This window comes from Schistocerca piceifrons, chromosome 4 (genome assembly GCF_021461385.2).
Source record: "Schistocerca piceifrons isolate TAMUIC-IGC-003096 chromosome 4, iqSchPice1.1, whole genome shotgun sequence".
NCBI lineage: Eukaryota > Metazoa > Arthropoda > Insecta > Orthoptera > Acrididae > Schistocerca > Schistocerca piceifrons.
The window spans coordinates 100,137,496-100,160,485 of NC_060141.1; the positions used below are offsets into that span (position 1 = coordinate 100,137,496).

At 40.9% G+C, this 22,990-nt stretch overlaps 1 protein-coding gene and 1 pseudogene across 2 annotated transcripts in view; one reads left to right on the forward strand and one right to left on the reverse strand.

The window, feature by feature from the left end:
• Nucleotides 1-22,990, forward strand: part of LOC124796361 — a 211,235-nt gene that overhangs the window by 98,130 nt on the left and 90,115 nt on the right. For both annotated transcript variants that reach the window (XM_047260518.1, XM_047260517.1), the window contains exon 2: nucleotides 31-160. Coding sequence is in view for 1 of the 2 variants with exons in the window: in XM_047260517.1 (XP_047116473.1) it covers nucleotides 31-160 (130 nt within the window). In the remaining variant the exon portion in view is untranslated. The remainder of the gene's footprint in view (nucleotides 1-30; nucleotides 161-22,990) is intronic.
• Nucleotides 12,039-12,155, reverse strand: LOC124796876 (annotated as a pseudogene).

Sequence of the window (22,990 nt, forward strand, 5' to 3'; positions counted from 1 at the left end):
TCTAACAGCGGGATGGTCTCCCTTCTTCAGGTGCAGAGCGTCACGTGGTTCGTGCTGGCGCTGTTGGGCGTCCTCGTCTACAAGTGCGCCATCGATCTGCCAGATGAACCTGATGCTGCAGCGCTATTCGGCACACGGCTCGCACAGTTTTACCTCGCGGGTGAGTACGTACGTACATCGCTTTGCGTAGTTATCTTGAAACCTTCCCGTCTCCTCTATATCTCTTTTGTTCCCTTCTAGAGTAACCTATGAAACCTTTCCTTAGGGTTTCTATCTCTTGCTTAATAATAACAAATGAAATCTTCCCTTTGAAACTTATTCTCTTTCTCAATCTTCGCATACAAATTTAATTGCTGCTCATTAAAAGTGATTTTCTGATTATTTCGACGAAACATAGAAAGTATCGTCGTCGTGGCCCTCAGTCGTTATCTGCAATAACCCAGAACTGTTCCTTACCTTACCTTAATTATATTCTGAAAATGCTTCAAATATTTACTGTTGGTAACGAAATGATTTTACAAACGTTCAGATGGGACTTACTTTTTACAATAATCTTACAACTAGCATTGCGCAAGCATACCTTCAGTAGTCTTGCGTTTCGCAAAGAAAATAATTCAATAATATTAGTTCCTCTTATGATAATAGTTAGCTGATGTCTCTGTACATCCGTTTATAATCTCTTGTAAATCATGGCTGGTGGCTGGCAGGCACACTGCTCCTCTCAACCTCTCGCTTCAGGCCTGCTACCGACTCGCTTCACATCTAGCTTACTACTGACTTCCTACGAACGCTAAAGTGCGGTCTCTCCTGCCAACAATGCTTTCTGGTGCAGACAATCCCTGCTACCATCACAAAATGTATCAATGTGTGGTCTTTCCGGCTCTTTTCTTAAAATGTGTCCATACGAGGTCTCTCCCGTCCTTTTTTAAAATTATATCAATTTGCGGTGTCTCTTGCCAACAATACTTTGGTGCAGACATTCCCTGCTACCACAATTATTTCCAACATGACAAATATTAATTATTCCTACTTAATCCTATTAATAAAATATAAACATCTTTTATAAATTGTGGTTTGACAATAGACAATAGAAATATACACGTCTTACAATCTACATCTACTTTTTTCCCATCGACGAATGTTTTTCCTTTCTTTCAACTGGGCTTGCCGCAGTACAGCTCTCTTTACTTTATCAACTCGGGGACTTCAGAAAGTTGGTTATGCATGTCGTCCCACGTTAAGAGTATTCTGCAACGAGAGTGGGCGCTGTCAGAAGAGATTACAAATTCCGGATTTCCTGCAGACACAGTTCTGCTGCGGTACAGATAACAGGTGCCTCACAATATCCAATTGAAATTGTGTGGTAGCTGGGGACGTACTTCAAACTTAAAGAAGGCTGGACAATAAATAGATTACGATTATTGTGGACAAAATTTCACAGATTCGCCTTGAAATTCCGGCGGTATATGGACCACACGCAATGTCGTGTCCAGCCATAGTGAAAGGGTGCCAACAGTTTGACCAGGACTGCACTGACGTGGGTAGTGTTGTTCGCGACGTCCAGAGCTTGCACCGTGCGATCTCCATTCTTTGGCAAGCTGGAAGAACATCTGGAGAGAAAGATACTTTGCAAGATGAGGACGTTCAGACAGCGGTTCTCGAATAGCTGCGTGATTAAGTAGCGAATTTCTATCGTCGAGGAATTCAACGATTGTCAGGACAATCCGACACTTGTTTACAGAGACCTGTTGTCTTTGACGAAAAATAGTGTTATATATCTGCCCAACATGCTGTGCAGCGTTCGATAAAATTCATTTGGCCCGCCGTAACAATATATAACATACTTTTTGAAGTCCCCTCGTAACGAGCACAACACTCCGAGATTAGCTTACATACGAGCCGGTTACGCCGCTAACTTGTTGGGTTGATTTGTTGGAAGAGACCAAACAGCGAAGTCATCGGTCTCGGATTAGGGAAGGAAATCGGCCGTGCCCTTTCAAAGGAACCATCCCGGCATTTGCATGAAGCGATTTAGGGAAATCACGGAAAAAATGAATCAGGATCGCCGGACGTGGGATTGAACCGTCATCCTCCCGAATGCAAGTTGAGTGTGCTAACCATTGCACCACCTCGCTCGGTCGCTAACTTGTCTACATAGTAAATGGTGGCGGTGAGAAACTATGAAGCTAATCTCACCGCTAATTTGCATTATAATTCAATCTTCAGTGCAGTCGGACAGATTTCACCTGAGAGCATTCACAAATCGATAGGGAGGACATTATTCAGCTGATCTCAATGAAACACAACAGGCAAAAATAATAAACAAAGTCAGGACTGTAATACGATGCTGAATAGCAACACAGTTAAATTACATTATCTCGAGAGCAGTAAATGTTGAGAGTAGAAACACATTCACGCAATATCAGCACACGTACTTAGTTCAGATATATATATCACAAAGTAATTTCAACATTGTTCAGTGCAGTCGGTCATGAAACAGTACTTAATTAAAACTTCTTTTACATAAGAACAGTGCAAGCATTAAACTCTAATTTCCGTGAGATTTTGACAGCCATAGTCATCTTCTTCTTCTTCTTTTACGCTGCAAGATTCAGACATTTTTCACTTGCATTGCCCATCTTTTCCCCGATCTTTCTTGACTTCTTCACACTTTATGTTTGTGTCGCATGTTTTTGAGAGGTAATCCTTGGCTACTCATATGGTTCAAATGGCTCTGAGCACTATGGGACTTAACATCTGAGGTCATCAGTCCCCTAGAACTTATAACTACTTAAACAAAACTAACCTAAGGACATCACAGACATCCATGCCCGAGGCAGGATACGAACCTGCGACCGTAGCTGTCCTGCGATTCGAGACTGAAGCGCCTAGAACCGCCGGGTCACTACGGCCGGCTTTGGCTACTCGTCCCCTAATATGTGTGCTCCATCTGTTCTCTTTACTTGGATGTTATTTACTAATCTATAGATGTTCAGTTCATCCCTAATTTTATCATTCTCAATTCTGTCTAAGCTACTATGTCATTTCTGCTGTCTGAATTCTGCTCTCCATTGTTCATATGGGACCGACGACTCATTTCCACACAATAAAGTGGGGACAACTGCAGTCTTGTAAAATTACAATCGCGTTTTTTTTTCTTCAGAAACTTATCTGCTCTGATCGCTATTATATTCATATTTAATGGCATATCAAAATATTTACCTTGTTTTAATGTTTCATAATCAACAACAATATTTTATCTTGTAGAGTCTTTCCCTTTTAAAAGCTTGAGTTTTCATTTTCCTATTGATATCTTTACGTTATATTCATTTCATTTTCTGCCCAACAAATAAATTCCACTTTGTCGATTATGTTCTGTACTGGCCAAAATTGTGGCACTGTCTGAACGCAATACACAGGATCAAGGAGGGAGTCCATCGGAGTACCGGAATCGAACTGGTGCTAGATAACAAAAACCGTGTGCATCGGACGTAGTCCGTGAAGTGAACGAAGCATTTTATGTAGTGAATATTTCAAAATTCGAACGCCTTGATTCTGTGCCAAGACCTGTATCCGTAAGTAAACAAGACGAGTTTGCTGTTGGTAAGGACTGTAAAGATAAACATTGTGTTTCACGCGCAATACTTTTCTCAGTTGAAATTTTAATGGTGGCTTTATGGTATGAGAAATTGCAGTCTGCAAACTGTAGAAGGAACACACATCTAATTTTTTGAAGCACGTTTTCCGCATCTCCAACGGCACACTCCGAGAGGCCAGGATTACCACTGATAAATCGCCACTGCCACAGTTCAAGCCAGACCTACGAGCAACTCTCGTGAAATGTATTTTTATTTTACTTACTTGGTGAATAGATGCCAGGCTACGCTACTTTCTGAAAGTATAGACGTATTAGGTTCCACGTATGTGCAATGTGGCCCGATTTGCAGCAACACCAGCAGCAGCACTCGAGACTTATTATTCGTAAAAAAACTAAAATGGAAATCTTTAAAGAAAAATAGGAGGCTGAAATCTGATAATGAAAAGAGACCAGGAATATTTCCAATTCCTTACGCTATATTTCCCTTTAGACCGAGACACAATTTCGGTTAAATATCTTGGAATCTCTCGTCATTTCTCAATGATCTTTCCTTATATAGTGTCAGAACAAAATCCTCCTTCGTCTTCACAAGTTAGGAGACTAAACTGTCCCTTACAAAACCCCAGAATAGTAACTCGTAATCTCAAAACCCATAGTATTAATTAAGAACAAGTTTTGCTACACACTAACATCAAATAATAAGGATCGTTTTTACAATTACATCTATGCTGCTCACTTAAAAAAAAAGAAAGAAAGAAAAAAGCCTCCCTGGCATAGCTGTAAGCTAATGTTATACATTCACTCTCATCTTTGTTCCGCGATCCCCTTATCGAATCCCGGATCATCTCTCTCCATACTTTGTGGCATGAAAAACGGAACAAACCCATTTTAACTACTGCTTCTACTTTACAAACATAATTTGAAAACATTTTAATTAAATTACACACTCTGAGACAAAAAAAAAACGGTGCCCCACAAAGGAATTCTCCGAATGGGACGGAAATGGGTAGATGTGTTATGCATGTACAGACAACCATTGATTACAATTTCATAAAACATGTATAGTTTATTATTCTTCTTCTTTTACGCTGCAAGATTCAGAGATTTTCCAGTTGCACTGCCCATCTTTTCCTCGATCTTTCTTGACTTCTTCTCGCTTTAGCTTTGTGTCGCATGTGTTTGAGAGGTAATCTTTGGCTACTCGTCCTGCTACTATGTGTATTCCATTTGTTCCCTTTACTTGGATTTTATTTACTGTTCTATAGATGTTCAGTTCATTCCTAATTTTATCGTTCTTAATTGTGTCTAAGCTACTATGTTTTTTTGCTGTCTGAATTCTGCTCTCCAGTGTTCATGTGGGACCGACGACTCTTTTCCACACAATTAAGTGGGGATAACTGCAGTCTTATAAAATTACAATCGTGTTTTTTTTCTTCAGAATACTTATCTTCTCTGATCTCTATTATATTCATATTTAATGGCGTATCAGAGATATTTAAAGCATTTAACTTGTTTTAATATTTCATTATCAACAACAATATTTTATATTCTAGAGTCTTTTGAAGGCTTGAGTTTTCATTTTCCTATTGATATCTATGAAGAGTGGACTGGAAAACCAGAAGACTTATAAACTCATTGTACCTTAATCAAAAAGTTTCAGTTAAAGTGAGAGGAGAAAGTACAAACTGGATCAGACTAAGGAAAGGAGTAAGACAAGGATGCTGTTTATCACCTACTCTTTTCAACCTGTACTTGGAAAATATGATTGACCAATGCTCATTAGATGACAAAGGAGTAGAAATTGGAGGAAGAAGAGTAGGGTGCTTGAAATTTGCTGATGACATGGTCCTTCTAGCCACAAGGGAAAAAGAATTACAGGATTTGGTGGACACCATTGCAACTAACGGAAAAAAATATGGAATGAAAATTAACACAAATAAAACAAAAGTATTGGCAATAGGAGGAAATAAGGAAATAAAAATTGTGCTGAATGGAGAAACACTAGAGCAGGTGCAAAATTTTAAGTATCTTGGAAGCAGGATAGACACCGACTGGAAGTGCACCACAGAAATTAAAACAAGGATAGCAATGGCAAAAGAGGCGTTTTATAAGAAAAGGAGAATCTTCTGCAGCGGTATGGACAGAGAACTCAGAAAGAGACTCATAAAATGTCTTGTATGGAGTGTTCTTCTATATGGTGCTGAAACATGGACTATGAGGAAAAAAACAGAGAAAGGCTGGAGGCTTTTGAGATCTGGACATGGCGGAAGATGGAATGAATAAGTTGGATGGACAGAGTAAAAAATGAAGAGGTACTGAGAAGAGTGGGAGAGAAAAGGCAGTTACTAGATGTAATAAAGAGAAGAAAAAGAAATTGGATTGGGCATATATTAAGAAAGAATGACGGACTGATAAAAACAGTTTTAGAAGGTTATTTAGAAGGGAAAAGGAAGCGAGGAAGGAAGAGATTCCAGATACTGGATGACATGATGGACGGTACAACATACAGCAGCCTTAAGAAGGAAGCAATGGATCGCAGAAAATGGAGAGGCAAAGAACCTGCTAATATAGCAGATAACTGATGATGATGATGATCTTTACGTTATATTCTTTTCATAGCGAGGAAGGAAGAGATTCCAGATACTCGATGACGTGATGGACGGTACAACATACAGCAGCCTTAAGAAGGAAGCAATGGATCGCAGAAAATGGAGAGGCAAAGAACCTGCTAATACAGCAGATAACTGATGATGATGATGATCTTTACGTTATATTCTTTTCATATTCTGCCCAACAAATAAACTCCACTTTGTCGATTATGTTCTGTACTGGCCAAAATTGTGGCACTGTCTGAACGCAGTAGACAGGATCAAGGAGGGAGTCCATTGGAGTACCTGCATCGAACTGGTGCTAGGTAACAAAAGCCGTGTGCATCGGACGTAGTCCGTGAACGAAGCATTTCATGTAGTGCATATTTTAAAATTCGGTCGCCTGGATTCTGTGCCAAGACCTACATCCGTAAGTAAATAAGACGAGTTTACTGTTGGAAAGGGCTGTGAAGATAAGCATTGTGTTTTACGTGCAATACTTTTCCGCGATTGAAATTTTAATGGTGGCTTTATGGTATGAGAAACTGCATTCTGCAAACTGTAGAAGAATCACTTATCTAATTTTTTGAAGCGCGTTTTCCGCATTTCCCACGGCACACTCTGAGAGGCTAGCATTACCACTGATAAATCGCCACTGCCACAGTTCAAGTCAAACCCGCGAGAAACGCTCGTGAAATGTATTTTCATTTTAGTTACTTGGTGAATAGACGCCAAGCTATGCTGCTTTCTGAAAATATCGACATACCAGGTTCCACGTATGTGCAATGTGGCCCGATCTGCAGCAACACCAACAGCAGCACTCGAGACATATTACTCGTAAAAAAACTAAAATGGAAATCTTTAAAGAAAAATAGGAGGCTGGAATCTGATAATGAAAAGAGATCAGAAATATTTCGAATAACTTGCGCTATATTTCCCTTTCGAATGAGACACAATTTCGGTTAAATATCTTGGAACCTTTCGTCATTTCTCAATGATCTTTCCTCATACAATCTCAGAACAAAATCCTTCTTCGTCTTCACAAGTTCTAAGACTAATCTCCTCTCTAGAAAAGTCCAAAATAGTAACTTGTAATCTGAAAACCCATAACATTAATTAATAATAAGTTTTGCTACATAGCAATATCAAAGAATAGAAATCGTTTCCACAATTACATCCATGCCACTTATTAAAAAAAAAAAAATAAAGCTTCCCTGGCACAGCTCTAAGTTAATGTCATACATTCACTCTCGTCTTTATTCCACGAACCTCTTATCCAATCCCGGATCACCTCTCTCCACCGTTTGCGGCATGAAAAACGAAACAAACCCATTTTAACTACTGCTTCCACCTTACCACCATAATTTGAAAACATTTAACTGAAATTACACTCTCTAAGACAAAAAGCGGTTCCCACAAAGGAATTATCCGAGTGTGATGGAAATGGATAGATGTGCTGTGCATGTACAGACAAACAGTTGATTACAATTTCATAAAACATGTATGGCTTATTCAAGAGAAAGAGCCTCCCAAACTGAGCAAGTCAGTAACGCGTTGGTGCACTTCTGGCCTTTATGCAAGCTGTTATCCGGCTTGGCATTGTTTAACAGGGTTCTAGGATATCGTTCTGTGGGATATCGTACCAGATTCTGTCCAATCGATGCGTTAGATCATTAAAATGCCGAATTGGTTTGAGAGCTCTACCCATAATGCCCCAAACGTTCTAAGTGCCCAAGGTAGGGTTCGGTAAGTAAGAAGACAAGCAGTAGAAACCCTTGCCGAGTGCGAGATGGCATTAACTTGCTGAAATGTAAGGTCAGGATGGCTTGCCATGAAAGGCAACAAAACGGGGCGTTGAATGTCGTCGACGTATCGTTGTTGTGTAGGGGAACTGCCTTCGCTGGTTGTCGATGCTCAGGTCGAAGCGTAACTCCTCACTGAATACTAGTCCAGTAAATGAGATTACAGGCGGAAGACATGTCTGGAGACTTCCCCGACTGTGGTGGAATAGCAACCTGACAATCCTCCACCATATGGCCCGAAACCCGGGAGTGGTGTCTGGTGTGCCATTTCTTTCCATACCTGAACCCCTTTTGTTATGATTCTCGTCGTCCGTTGTTATGATGACAGGTGGTCAATGCTAAATAGAAACATATATTGCAGGTTTGGCAGAGAAGTCGGTAAGGAGCTGGGTGCGTAGTCTGTATATGCAACGACTGAAATAACTAGTAGTCGTTGGTAAGAAAATAGTATACAGGGTGTTACAAAAAGGTACGGCCAAACTTTCAGGAAACATTCCTCACACACAAATAAAGAAAAGATGTTATGTGGACATGTGTCCGGAAACGCTTAATTTCCATGTTAGAGCTCATTTTAGTTTCGTCAGTATGTACTGTACTTCCTCAATTCACCGCCAGTTGGCCCAATTGAAGGAAGGTAATGTTGACTTCGGTGCTTGTGTTGACATCCGACTCATTGCTCTACAGTACTAGCATCAAGCACATCAGTACGTAGCATCAACAGGTTAGTGTTCATCACGAACGTAGTTTTGAAGTCAGTGCAATATTTAAAAATGCGGAGTTGGCAGTTGCCTATTTGATGTATGGATTAGCACGGGGCAATAGCCGTGGTGTGGTACATTACTATCGAGACAGATTTCCAGAAAGAAGGTGTCCCGACAGGAAGACGTTCGAAGCAATTGATCGGCGTCTTAGGGAGCACGGAACATTCCAGCCTATGACTCGCGACTGGGGAAGACCTATAACGACGAGGACACCTGCAATGGACGAAGCAATTCTTCGTGCAATTGACGATAACCCTAATGTCAGCGTCAGAGAAGTAACTGCTGTACAAGGTAACGTTGACCACGTCACTGTATGGAGAGTGCTACGGGAGAACCAGTTGTTTCCGTACCATTTACAGCGCGTACAGGCACTGTCAGCAGCTGATTGGCCTCCACGGGTGCACTTCTGCGAATGGTTCATCCAACAATGTGTCAATCCTCATTTCAGTGCAAATGTTCTCTTTACGGATGAGGTTTCATTCCAACGTGATCAAATTGTAAATTTTCACAATCAACGTGTGTGGGTTGACGAAAATCCGCACGCAATTGTGCAATCACGTCATCAACACAGATTTTCTCTGAACGTTTGGGCAGGCATTGTTGGTAATGTCTTGATTGGGCCCCATGTTCTTCCACCTACGCTCAATGGAGCACCTTATCATGATTTCATACGGGATACTCTACCTGTGCTGCTAGAACATGTGCATTTACAAGTACGACACTACATGTGGTTCATGCACGATGGAGCTCCTACAAATTTTAGTCGAAGTGTTCATACGCTTCTCATCAACAGATTCGGTGACCGATGGATTGGTAGAGGCGGACCAATTCCATGGCCTCCACGCTCGACCTCAACCCTCTTGACTTCCATTTATGGGGGCATTTGAAGCTCTTGTCTACGCAACCCCGGTACCAAATGTAGAGACTCTTCGTGCTCGTATTGTGGACGGCTGTGATACAATACGCCATTCTCCAGGGCTGCATAAGCGCATCAGGGATTCCATGCGACGGAGGGTGGATGCATGTATCCTCGCTAACGGAGATCATTTTGAACATTTCCTGTAAGAAAGTGTTTGAAGTCACGCCGGTACGTTCTGTTGCTGTGTGTTTCCATTCTATGGTTAATGTAATTTGAAGAGGAGTAATAAAATGAGCTCTAACATGGAAAGTAAGCGTTTCCGGACACATGTCCTCATAACATATTTTCTTTCTTTGCGTGTGAGGAAGGTTTTCTGAAAGTTTGGCCGTACCTTTTTGTAACACCCTGTATATTGTACTTGTGTTGCAGGCTTCTTCATATGCGGCACACATATAATTACAAACAGATATCTAGAGAGGCTTTACTTATGCCATACTTGACTAAGCGCCTTGTTAGAGGTTGCTTCCTATCAGCTGAAGGCTATGCTACATTCCTAGTTGACGTCCCGAGCAAGAGTGGACGAGAGTTCGCTAGATACTTGTCACAAGCCGCGGAGCGGCGCTAGTCGCGACTCGCGGGTCCAGCGATCTCTATTACGGACGCGGTCGATATCTGCAACCCCTAACAAGTGTGGTATCGAACGTAGATACCACACCTTTCGTTTTCATCTGCAGCAGCCTTACAGCACAGTGGTAAGTGCTTCAGTCCAAGCCATTCTGGGCTTACATTTCACACGGCGAGAGTTTCTACTGCTTGTCTTCGTGCTCTTGGCCAACAAGGTCATCGGGTCTCTCTCCAATAGAGGATGTTGGGACATAGTGGATAGCGCCCTCCAACCGGCTCGTGATTTTGACCATCTAACGCGCTCATTGGACAGAATTTGGCGCGGTATCCCTCAGGACAACGTCCTACAACTCTGTCAATCAATGTCAAGCAGAATAATTGCCTGCAACTGGGCCAGGAGTGGTCCAACGCGTTACTGTCTTGCACAATTTGTGAAGCCCTTTCTCTTGAATAAATTATCCGTTTCTTCACAAATTGTAATCGTTTGTTTGTCTCTACATGTTCATCACACCTACCGATTTCTGTCTCATTGGGATAATTTCTTCGTGGTGCATCTTTTTTTATTTTTCTAGAGTATAATTCCTTTGTGTGCTGCGAGAAATTATATGCATTTCCTTAGGGATGCAAAAGACACTCCTTGCGAAAGAAAATCGAGTGTTAACTATTAGTCACATAGGCACCGATTTTCATAGGTACAGACGAAGTACACTACTGGCTCAATCTTGTTAGATGAACACGCAGCAACTGAAGCTACAAAGCAGTTATGGGTTGCTCATTTTGCACGGCTACTCAAACAGCTGGCAGATTACATCAGACTGTGATTGTTGTCATCTATTTGCGAAGCCCTAGTGTCATCCATCTGTGACGCACTAATTGTATTTTGCTTGTACCTCTTCATACCTATATGCCAGTAGAGATGACCTCCTCAAAACTCGAGCACTTTATCCAAGACTTGATCGTCTCCTACAGTTCCACACATTGTCGCTTACTCCTGTCCCATCGTAGTAAGTTATGACTTACATAGAAGGTATTACAACGTTGCTCCATTGTTTCTGTGAGATACTGTTTAGGCACAATCTTTCGCCTATTCACCAACTAGTTTACTGCTTCTCCCGTACCCTCCTGCATCCTACTTTTCGATTCTTGTAGTTCGTTTTTTGTTTCCATGATTCGCTCTGCTACATGCTTCATATGTATAGCTTGAGAAACTTCTCCGTCAGTTGTAGAGCAAAATAGATACTACAGCAGTGTTCAAAAGTTAACCAGAATTAAGTACTGAAAATACATTTAATAACAAGCACGTCAGAAGACTTAGAGAAAAAATAAATTTGGCTTATAACGACGACTAAAACATGTAATTAGAAGATCTTCAAAGTTTAAACGTATTTGTAATAACAATAATGGTAATTTTTCGTAAGCAAATAAGACAGGAGTAGCAGTATAACTGGCACGCATATGCTTTCCAGCAATATGACATGCCATCTACGAAGTGATTTCGGAGGTCTATTACGAATGATACCATTTCGGAGAAAAATTTCTGTATAGGTCTACATCAATCTTTGGTTGATATTCATTATGAGCAAGCCGTCTCTCTAAAGCCTAAAGCACTCCGTCTTCAGGCCACAAGTGGCCCATCGGGACCATCCGACCGCCGTTTCATCCTCATTTAAGGATGCGGATAGGAGGGGCGTGTGGTCAGCACACCGCTCTCCCGGTCGTTATGATGGTTTTCTATGACCGGAGCCGCTACTATTCGGTCGAGTAGCTCCTCAATTGGCATCACGAGGCTGAGTGCACCCCGAAAAATGGCAACAGCTCATGGCGGCTGCATGGTCACCCATCCAAGTACCTGCCACGCCCGACAGCGCTTAACTTCGGTGATCTCATGGGAACCGGTGTATCCACTGCGGCAAGGCCGTTGCCTCTCTAAACCCTAAAACATCGCAAACTATGACCTTCATGAGCTTTTCTCGCATCTGAGAAGTCCCTGTCCAGTCAGCCAGATGTAGATATTCCACAATTTTCCTGTATCACGTAAACGGTTGTTCCCTAGAAAAGGACATGATTTGTTTACTTGCTGGTCTGTTCTCCAATCTGAGCTTGTGCCCTATCTCTAATGATCTTGTGGTTGATGGGACGTGAAACCCTAAACCTCTTTTTTTTTTTTCTTTGTGGCTAGCCCATACAAGGATTCATCCACCAGATCTCCAAGACACAAACTAACATTATCGTCTGCAAAGAGAAAAACAGCACCAACTGCATTGTGGCTATAGTACCTCATATATGTACTTCTAACCACCAGCGAAGATGTGACAGTGAGTCCATTAGTATGTTCCCATGTACGAGGATGAGGATCATTCTCAATGATACTGCGGGTACGCTCATTGCCGAGAGCTGGCCATTCATTCCTACAAGTCTGGCAGTCAGGTGAACTGCTCTGTGCTTCCAACAGAGTGCTTATCGGAACACAGCGATTCCGGATGCGTACGTCATTGGATTTCATAGCGCCGTTAAGGGCAGATAAGAGTTGAGTCGTCTCCCTCGGTCACTCACATACTAGCCTGTGATGGATATTTCCTGTGTGTCGCAATCGACGCCGAAGATTCGCAACTGTGTTGCAAATGCGATTCACTTATATCTCCCAGGCTTCATATTATAGGCGGCTTCACTCAAATTGTACTGTAGGTACATGTCCTTGGCACTCACAAGTAAATCTACCCAAGGGATACGCTTTGATTGTGGTCGTCTTTGAATATGTTGTAGTGTACAACAAAATAAAACACATATATTTTTTCGTACGTATACACGCAGCCTTGAAGGGGGTGAGACACCCCCTTGCAAAGACCTCAGTTTAATATTTCTGAATGAATGCTGTTGAAACGTTAACACATCTGAAAAAGACTTTTGATTTAAGTTCTGTAGCTTTTAATGTACGTTTGATCGAAAAGTTATTTTCTCGAGATCGCCTACCCCCACTATTTTCTTTTTCAGTTCGACATTTTACTAACAGCAAAACGTATAACATCGCTTATACAAAATTGATTCATATATGTATATATAAGAAGAAGGGACCGGTTGGTAGGACATGTTCTGAGGCATCAAGGGATCACAAATTTAGCATTGGAGGGCAGCGTGGAGGGTAAAAATCGTAGAGGGAGACCAATAGGTGAATACACTAAGCAGATTCAGAAGGATATAGGTTGCAGTAAGTTCTGGGAGATGAAGGAACTTGCACAGGATAGAGTAGCATGGAGAGCTGTATCAAACCAGTCTCAGGACTGAAGACCACAACAACAACACATATGATGAAATGGTAATCAAGGTGTTCCAGCCCCTCTGCCGCACATGCGCGTGAATAAAAAAATACTAGTCTATTTTTTTTTTGCTCTATCAAGACGGAAGGGTATACTTTGGCTAAGTTTACTTGTCAGTTCTGTGCCACTGCGTGTTCACTTGAATTTCGTGTGTTTTATGGGTGTTGTCAGCATCTTAAATGCTGAATTGATAAATTCATTTATGAGCGCTTATAAGTTCACTTAAGTATTTCTGTGTGTGTGTGTGTGTGTGTGTGTGTGTGTGTGTGTGTGTGAGAGAGAGAGAGAGAGAGAGAGAGAGAGAGAGAAAGAGAAAGATAAACAAATACACACACACATACACATACACAAGCGAGTGAGAGAGTGAAGTTGCGTACAGTACGACACAGGACTCTTATTGTGGAGGGCGACAGATTAAATTCCCCTCGGACCATCCAGATTTAGGTTTACCGTGACTTCCTTATACTGTTCAAGGCAAATACCGGGACGATTCCTCTGAAAAAGACACATTCGATTTATCAAATCAGAGCTTGTGCTCAGTCATTAACGACGTCGTCGTCGATGGGATGTTAAAGCTTGATCTTCGTTCCTTTCAACACACACACACACACACACACACACACACACACACACAAAACACTATAATACGATATGAATTTATTAACTCTGCGCTGACAATACTCACAAAACACAATAAAATCAAATGAACGCTTATCAACACAGTACCGAGTGCAAAGGAAATGTAGCTACAATACAGTTTGGGCGAAGCCACCTACAATATAATATTCGGGGAATTGAAGTACGCATACAGACCAAATACAGTTGAAAGAAAAATGTTCTTCTAAAAGCTGAAAGAGGCGAGCAGTGTAGGTGATATTAAGTTCTCCTCGGGTACAATCTCTGCTAACACAGAAGGAAAACCCGGTACTGTCAAAAAATGTGAAAAAGAAACTGCTCTGACCTTCTCATCTGAAAGAAAAACTGTTTCAACTGCCTAGAAATCGAAATACGTATTATATATTTCAAATTTTTACAGAAACGCCACTAATGGTGCTACAGCTGTAAAAAGAGCCTAGAGAAAATAAATAATTAAATAAGTTCGTTATCTTGTTTCGCGATCACTACAATTACGAGACCGTGTAGAAAAGTAGTTTCTCCGAATATTTTGTATGAAAAATCTTAAAGCTTTTTAAAAACACAAACGATGTTCACATTCTTTATCTTTATTCTTCATATTTACATGTTTATTTCTCGACATCGTCACCCCGCCGACGAACCCCGCCGACGAACATATTTCTCCCAACGAGAGACCCGTTTGCTGATACCGTCAGTTTGACTTTGTTGACAGAGCCACAGCTTCACCTCTGCTTGCACCGCTTCGTGTTTCTCAAGTTTTGGAAACAGATGAAAATCGGCTAGTGCCAAGTCGAGACTGCGTGGAGGATGCTCGATGACAGTGAACGCAGGGAGTCAGATTGCTGTAGATGTCGCGGAGCTCGTCTGTGGTTTGGCATTCTCTTGCTGAAGGAGACTGCGCTCCACGTGAGGGCGAACTCGACCCGATAAAAAAAGCACGCTGTCTCTCATGCACTGTCATAGTTACGTTACAGACCGCCGTATTACACGCCACAATTGGGAGCCCTTTACATAGAGAACAGAATAAAAAATTCGTAGGCATTACGTTTCAGCACGTCCTCGTATAATGGTAAGACAGAGGTATCGGAACCAGATTTTAAGCTGCAAAAAATTTCCAGAGCAGATGTGAACGCGCTATAATTTACTGGTTATGAATTGAAGGTCAAAACTGAATAAATTTTAGAAAGGTAGGAAATTAAAACTAAGAGCCTGAATAAATTCAAAGAGGCATTGGTCGCCGAACTTTTCAAAGGGAGCATTAACCAACTACTAATTGAAACAGGGGAAATTAATACAGTAGAAGACGAATACCCATTCGAGATATGAAATAGCAAAATGAATGCAGCATTAGACGAATGTACATTCGAGGTATGAAATAATGAAATGAATACAATAGAAGACGAATATACATTCGAGTTACGAAACAGTGAAGGCAGCCAAGAATCAAGCAGACGAAAGACACAGTCTAGTATAAATCACTGAATAACACATGAGGTATAGCATTTAACTGATGAATGGAGAAAATATAAAAATCCGGAAAGTTGAGCAGAAAAATGAGAGAACAGACCAATAAAAGAAATGGAGACACAATGAGGAAAATAGTAAAGCAGGAATGGCTAAAGGAAGAATGTAAAGCTGTAGAGTATTCGTGGCTATGAGAAACTTACAATAGATGTGTGCTGCCTGTTTGAAAAACAAACTTTCGAAGGGAAGCAGCTGAATGATATAAAGAGTTCAGATGACAGATAAGAACCAAGGAAAGAAGGGAAGACCGAAAGTTGGAAGGAACAGATAGCAAGACTATACATAGAAAACGTACTTTAATACAATATTACGGAAAGCAAAGAAAAAGTGGATGAATATTACGTGTCAGACATGATACTGCGAGAAATGTTTGACGGACCTCTGAAAGACCGTAAGTTAAAACAAGCCACAGAAGTCCCAGGGAACTATTGAGATCCTTGGTAGAACATATGATGACTCAACTATTCTACCTCACATGCAATGTGTGTAAGACAGGCGAAAAACCCTTCAAGGAGAATGTAATACTTTCATTCCCAGAGAAGCCACGTAGTGACAGGTGTTAACGTTAGATAATCGTCAGTTAAATAAATCATGCTTCTAAACACTGACACTAGTTTTCAGGCGCTCAGTCCGGAACCGCGCAACTGCTACGGTCGCAGGTTCGAATCCTGCCTCGGGCATGGATGTGTGTGATGTCCTTAGGTTAGTTAGGTTTAAGTAGTTCTAAGTTCTAGGGGACTGATGACCACAGATGTTAAGTCCCATAGTGCTCAGAACCATTTGAACCATTTCGACACTAGTTATTTATAGAAGAATATAATGTCTGATAGGTGCAGATCTCGGGAAAGATATGGGTTCGGAGAAATTTAGTAATACCCGAAGCAATAATGATCCGACGACAATCTTAGAAGATATGCTGAAGAAAGGCAAAGCTACGTTTATAGAACTGGTAGGTTTACAGAAAAATTTTGACTATGTTGACTCGAAATAAACTCATTGAAATTCTGAAAGCAAGGGGCAGCCGTTATCTACAATTTGTTCAGAAATCAGACTGCAGTTACATGAATGGAAAGTAGTAGCCAACACGAAAGTAAGAGGAGTAAAAAATCCTAGCAAACCTAGTCTCTAAAAGCTATGAACACTTCTTCATCTCCGATACTGTGAAACGAATCACTTGTACTGCAAACTCTGTGCTCTCCACATTTTGGGAGGAGGTAGTATGAACCAAAACGAGAAAAAACATTATCTGGTAAACATGGGCTCCAAAATTCATACCTTAGTCCTACGAGCACTTGTTCAATAGATGAGATGTATTTCACAGTAGCGAAGATGAACAACTGCTCGTAGGACTAAGGTATGCACTTCACAACTCATATTTACTTTCACCTCTTAAAATGCGGAAAGCATAGTTCTTTTAGTAGAAGAGATTTGTTTCACAGCACCGAAGATGTAGAAGTGCTCACAGGTGTTAAGGTATGTGTTTCAGAGCCCACGGTTACTAGACATTTTTGCTTCGAATTATCGTTCCTATCATATCTCTGAGTACTGACCATTCCTCCTGGGTCGTAGATGGGAGACAAATATGGGAAGCAGGTTAAAATAGATGCAGGTTTATTAGAAATGCAGAGATGATGAGGCAGAGGATAAACTAGAGTGATGAACTGTAAAACTAGCCTTCGAATTGAAGACCACAATACCCCTTCACTCCATTTGGACGGAGGCTGAGCTGCCGACTGCCTTTACCCCAACGGTTTAAAATATAAACAAAAACGAATCTATGTATGTAAATGGTAGAACAATTAAACTGGTTTTATTATAAAAAGATGAACTTCACGGATTGTAATTATATGGAATTGAACTACTGATGTTCTTATTAACAATGAAAATTAAACTAAATGGTAACATAAAAAGGTAGCTAAAAGATGTTTCTGACAGAGGGCGATCCTGAAACGAAGGCCTACAGTTTCACTAAAAATTTAAGGATCTCACTGGGGACGATTAGCAGAAGGAAATATTACGTATATTCCACGTGGAATGTGGAAATACGTATAGGAGCCTGTTCGACTGTAACTATGGAGATGCGTTTAGTTGTGCGGGTGGACTGTAGGAAAAGGAAGTAGGAGACTGGGGTGTGGATGAGGGTGAAGTATGGGGAGGAGAGTGATAAAGACGGAAGGGCGAAACGATTCCTGGTGGGTGAAGAAGGGACAGGATGGATAAATATCGGGGCTCTGAAGAAGCCATTTTCTGAATTCTTTGGAGTTGTATTCTTTGTCAGCCTGTTGAAGATTTCGGACGGAGTGTCTTGGCGGCGAAACGGCCACACATAGTCGGGACCTGATTGAACCGGGTAGATTTTGTCCTGGAACTCTAACGCAGAGGGGCGTGATAATCTCTTTGTTGCATTTTAAGTGCGTGTGATAACACCTGAACATCGGTGTTTTTAGAGTTTCAAGCAACTGCATAAGAGTGTTTCGTTTTGTGGTAATCAGTACAACTCAGTTGTACTATCAAATGAACTTTGCAAAGCCAACATTCTCTGAACTTCCAACTCCTTTCAAAAGTACTTCTCGTTTTTTTTACTGATTGCTCAGCGAAAAGACTGAATAACATATTCGGCAATCTACAACTCTTGTAACTTCTTCCTTAACCATTGTTCTCCTTCACGCTCTTCGACGGTTATAACTGCAGTCTGGTTTCTGTACAAGTTGCAAATAACTTTTCGCTCCCTGCAATTTACCCTTACTACCCTTCGAAGATCAAAGAATGTTTTACACTGAAAGTTTGCAAAAGCTTTAAATGTACAAATGCTACAAACGTAGGTTTGTCTCTCTTCAGTCTATGATACGTCATAGGGACAGTATGGCCTTACGTGTTTCTACAGTTCTCCGGAACTCATCTCAACTTCCCTGAAGTCGATTTCGACCAGTTTCTGTCAACAATTCGTGTCGGTATTTTGCAACCATAACTTGTTAAACTGATGTTTCGGTATCATTCCCACCCGTCAGTATCTGCGTTCCTTGGAATAGGATTTATTACATTCTTCTTCAAGTCTGAGGGTGTTTCCCCATCCTGATATATCTTGTTTACAAGATTGAATAGTTTTGTATGGCTGGGCCTCCCAAGGATTTCAATAATTCTGAGGGAATGTCGTCTACTACCGGGTACTCATTTCCACTGATATCTTTCAGAGGTCTGTCAAATTATTCTCGCCGTATCGTATATCCGATTCCATCTTCATTTATTCGCTCTTTTTTATCTTGATATTGTCTTCAAGTTTGAATGCCTTACATAAACCCTTCATATTTCTTCCACCTTTCGGTCTCCCCTTTTCTGCGTAGCCACCTGAGCTCATAATATTCATACATGTGCTTCTGTTTTCACCATTCTCTTTTATTTTTCTATATGTGCTGGATCTATCTTTCCACCAGGCATACATGCTTCTACAGCCTTGTAATTCTCGTCTAGCTATTCCCTCTTTACTGCTTCGTACTTTATATCAGCCTTATCTTTTAAACGCGTGTATTTCTTTTTCCCTGCTTCACGATAAAACAACAATAAAGAAGAAAGAAAAAGAACGAATTCACGAAAGCACTTTAAACATTTTTGATAAACGTATGTTAAAGTCAAGTGGATAAACACGAGGTCTAGCGGTTCTAGGCGCTCAGTCCGGAACCGCGCGACTGCTACGGTCGCAGGTTCGAATCCTGCATCGGGCATGGATGTGTGTGATGTCCTTAGATTAGTTAGGTTTAAGTAGTTCTAAGTTCTAGGGGACTGATGACCACAGATGTTAAGTCCCATAGTGCTCAGATCCATTTGAACCACCATTTGATAAACACGAGGTGCCAACTTCATACAGCTCTCCACGCACTATTTAAGTGTTACTTACAGTTTCCGAGTATTTTCAGACTGGAAACAATCTTCAAAAGGAGCACTGTACTTTCAATAAAAACTTAAAATTTTACTGTCTTTTTAGGGAAGGTCATAATTTTACCGCAGTAAACATCTAGGCTCTAACATTTAGATAACAAGGAAGTTAGATGATGCGTAGCGTTAGCACGTGCCGTACACTATGTACATGTGTTGTATTCATCAGAAAATGGCTTAATAATTGTCTTGTGCAATTATATTTATTATGTCACAGTCAAACCACATTACTGTTCAGTAGAGGTAATTTATACTTTACTGTTCTTATCAACAGCTTTTGATTAATGTGCAGACTGTCTCTTTATAATCACTTGTTCAAGAACAATAACAATTACGTTCTATACAAACGTCCATCATGATCAAAAAGTCAGTATAAATTTGAAAACTTAATAGACCACGGAATAACATAGAAAGAGAGGTAAAAATTGACACACATGATTGGAATGACATAGGGGTTTTATTAGAACAATAAAAAAACAAAGTTCACAAAATGTTCGACAGATGGCACTGGACAGCAAAACGTCAGTGACTGCGCATGACAATCGTGTATAAAAGGAGCTGTAATGAGAGAGAGAATCAGATGCGCCAGCAGTCGCAGCATGTTGACGTTACCTGAAAAGGCGCTTTTAGTGAAGCTGTATTATCAGAATGGGGAATGTGCTAGTTCAGCGTTACGATCCTATCGCCATAGGAAGGGGATTCGAACGGGTGAAGGTCCGCTGACAAATGCAGCTGTGGCGAGAATGATTTTGAAGTTCGAAGCCACGGGTTGTTTAGACGATAGACCCCGTAGTGGCCGACCGAGCACAAGGCGTAATGCTGTTGAGACAGTCCAGGAAGAAATGGAGACTGTAGCGGGTTCGTCTATGCACGGGGAAGTCAGCGCTCGTGCAGTCGCACGTCGCACCGGCATTCCATACACTACTGTTTGGTTGGCACTTGCTATCCGTACAAAATCCATCGGTATCATGAACTGTTACCTGACTATTTAGTGAAGCGGACGGCATTTGCGGTGTGGACGTTTCAAAAGATGGCGGAAGATGACGATTGGTTGAGTAACGTGTTGTGGACCGACGAAGCTCATTTCACGCTCCTAGGGTCTGTCGAAGTCCACAACTGCAGAATTTGGGCTACCGAAAATCCTAGAACTGTCCTGGAAACTCCATTGCACGACGAGAAAGTCACCGTATGGGTTGGATTTACCACATCTACAGTTATCGGGCCTTTTTTCTTCTAGGAAATGCGTGATTCTGGTTTTGTGACTGCTACCGTGACGGGTGAGAGGTACGCCGATATGTTACAAAATCGCATTATCCCCAGCCTGGCTGATAAACACCTGCTGGAACGTACGATGTTTATGCATGATGGTGCTCCACCCCATATTGCTAGACGCGTGAAAGATATCTTGCGCGGGTCGTTTGGTTATGATCGTGTGCTCAGCCGCCACTTTCGTCATGCTTGGCCTCCCAGGTCCCCAGACCTCAGTCCGTGCGATTATTGGCTTTGGGGTTACCTGAAGTCGCAAGTGTATCGTGATCGACCAACATCACTAGGGATGCTGAAAGAAAACATCCAACGGCAGTGCCTCACCATAACTCCGGACATGCTTTACAGTGCTGTTCACAACATTATTCCTATTGTTGAGGAATGATGGTGGACATATTGAGCATTTCCTGTAAAGAACATCATCTTTGCTTTGTCTTACTTTGTTATGCTAATTATTGCTATTCTGATCAGATGAAGCGCTATCTTTCGGACATTTTTTGAACTTTTGTATTTTTTTGGTTCTAATAAAACCCCATGCCATTCCAAGGTCGTATGTCAATTTGTACCTCTCTATCTACACTATTCCGTGATTTACTCAGTTTTCAAATTTATACTGACTTTTTGATATATTGAAAGGTGGCTACACTGAGCCACAGCGCCAGAGATTGCGCCAAAGAGTATTATTCAGCCGCCTCCACTGGCAGTGCTTGGGGAGAACTCGTGGTAGTCAGTGCTTGGGGAGAACTCGTAGTAGTCAGTGCTTGTTGAGATGTGCTAGTGAAAAGTGCTGGTCGAGAACTCGTAGTAGGCAGTGCTTGCTGAGATGTGATACTGGAGAGTTCTTGTTGAGATGTGGTAGTAGAGAGTCGGTGTGGAGATATATTGTAATGATTAGAGTGATTTTCGTCAATACATGAAGGTAAAAGAAAAACATTTTTCCTTTTCTTTTTATTATCTCAATGTCTTAAATTATGCGTCATTACAGGTTCAGTCAACAAAGCATCTGGCGTGTGTTCTTGTATTAGAGTGTAATTCTGGGCTACTTGCGCAATTATAGTATTTCTAATTTTTTTTATCACGTCAGTATAAATGGTATTTGAAATTTCTTGTCGTATTGAAGAAGAACCGTGCCAGATGTGTACGTTGAGTCATACTTCCACACACAGAACCGTTATACTTGTGCCTTGGTTTTGTAGGTTTTATAGTTGCTGGGGACTTAATTAATTAATTGTGTTAACGAAAATTTTCATTTCATTCTTTGTTGTTGTTCTATGCAGTCAGATTGCGTAATAATACTAGTCAGGGCCAACCGTTTACGAGACAGAGCGTAATCGGACTTACAGTTACGAAAAATAAAAATCATTTTCAAACATTATTTAATTAAGCCCCCATGCACGTGGCGACCGCTGCTTCGGATCGTCCCTTGGAATTCTTATGATTGTAAAAATAGTAGACAATAGTATTGTTGTAGTAATTTGTAGTTTAGTATTTGTAGTCTATATTGCATGTGTAGATTTGGTAATTGTCATTCTTCTAATGGTATTTTTTTTTCAGAATTTAATTTTATTGTCTTGTAGACGCGATTGACAATTTAGTGCAATTATTTCAATTGTTCGTTAATCGTGTTTGAGGGAAATATTTCGTGTGGATGGTATTGTTGAAGATAAGGAGTCATTGTGTATAATTTTCGTACAGTGACGAGTTTTATATGTTTTGTAAATGATTACGCGATCGATGAAAAAGGCAAAAATGATGAATAGTGAGAATGACGAAATTGTTAACATGGCGAACTCGCCAACACAGGAGAACAGTATGATGAATGATGAAGTTGAAAACAATTTAATAAGTCGAGAAAATAGTCCGGAAACAGTTCAAAATTTTTCTCAATCAGAAAATTCACAGATTACGTGGTTAACTACAGAAGAAATGGAGCAGTTAATGAGTGCAATATTAAATTTGGAATCAAAAATAGGAACAATTAGAACTGAGATGAAAGCAATGACAACACGGTTATGCTCAAAAATAGGAACAATTGAAACAGAAATAGGAACAATTAAAACCGAGATGAAAGCAGTCGGATCACAGTTA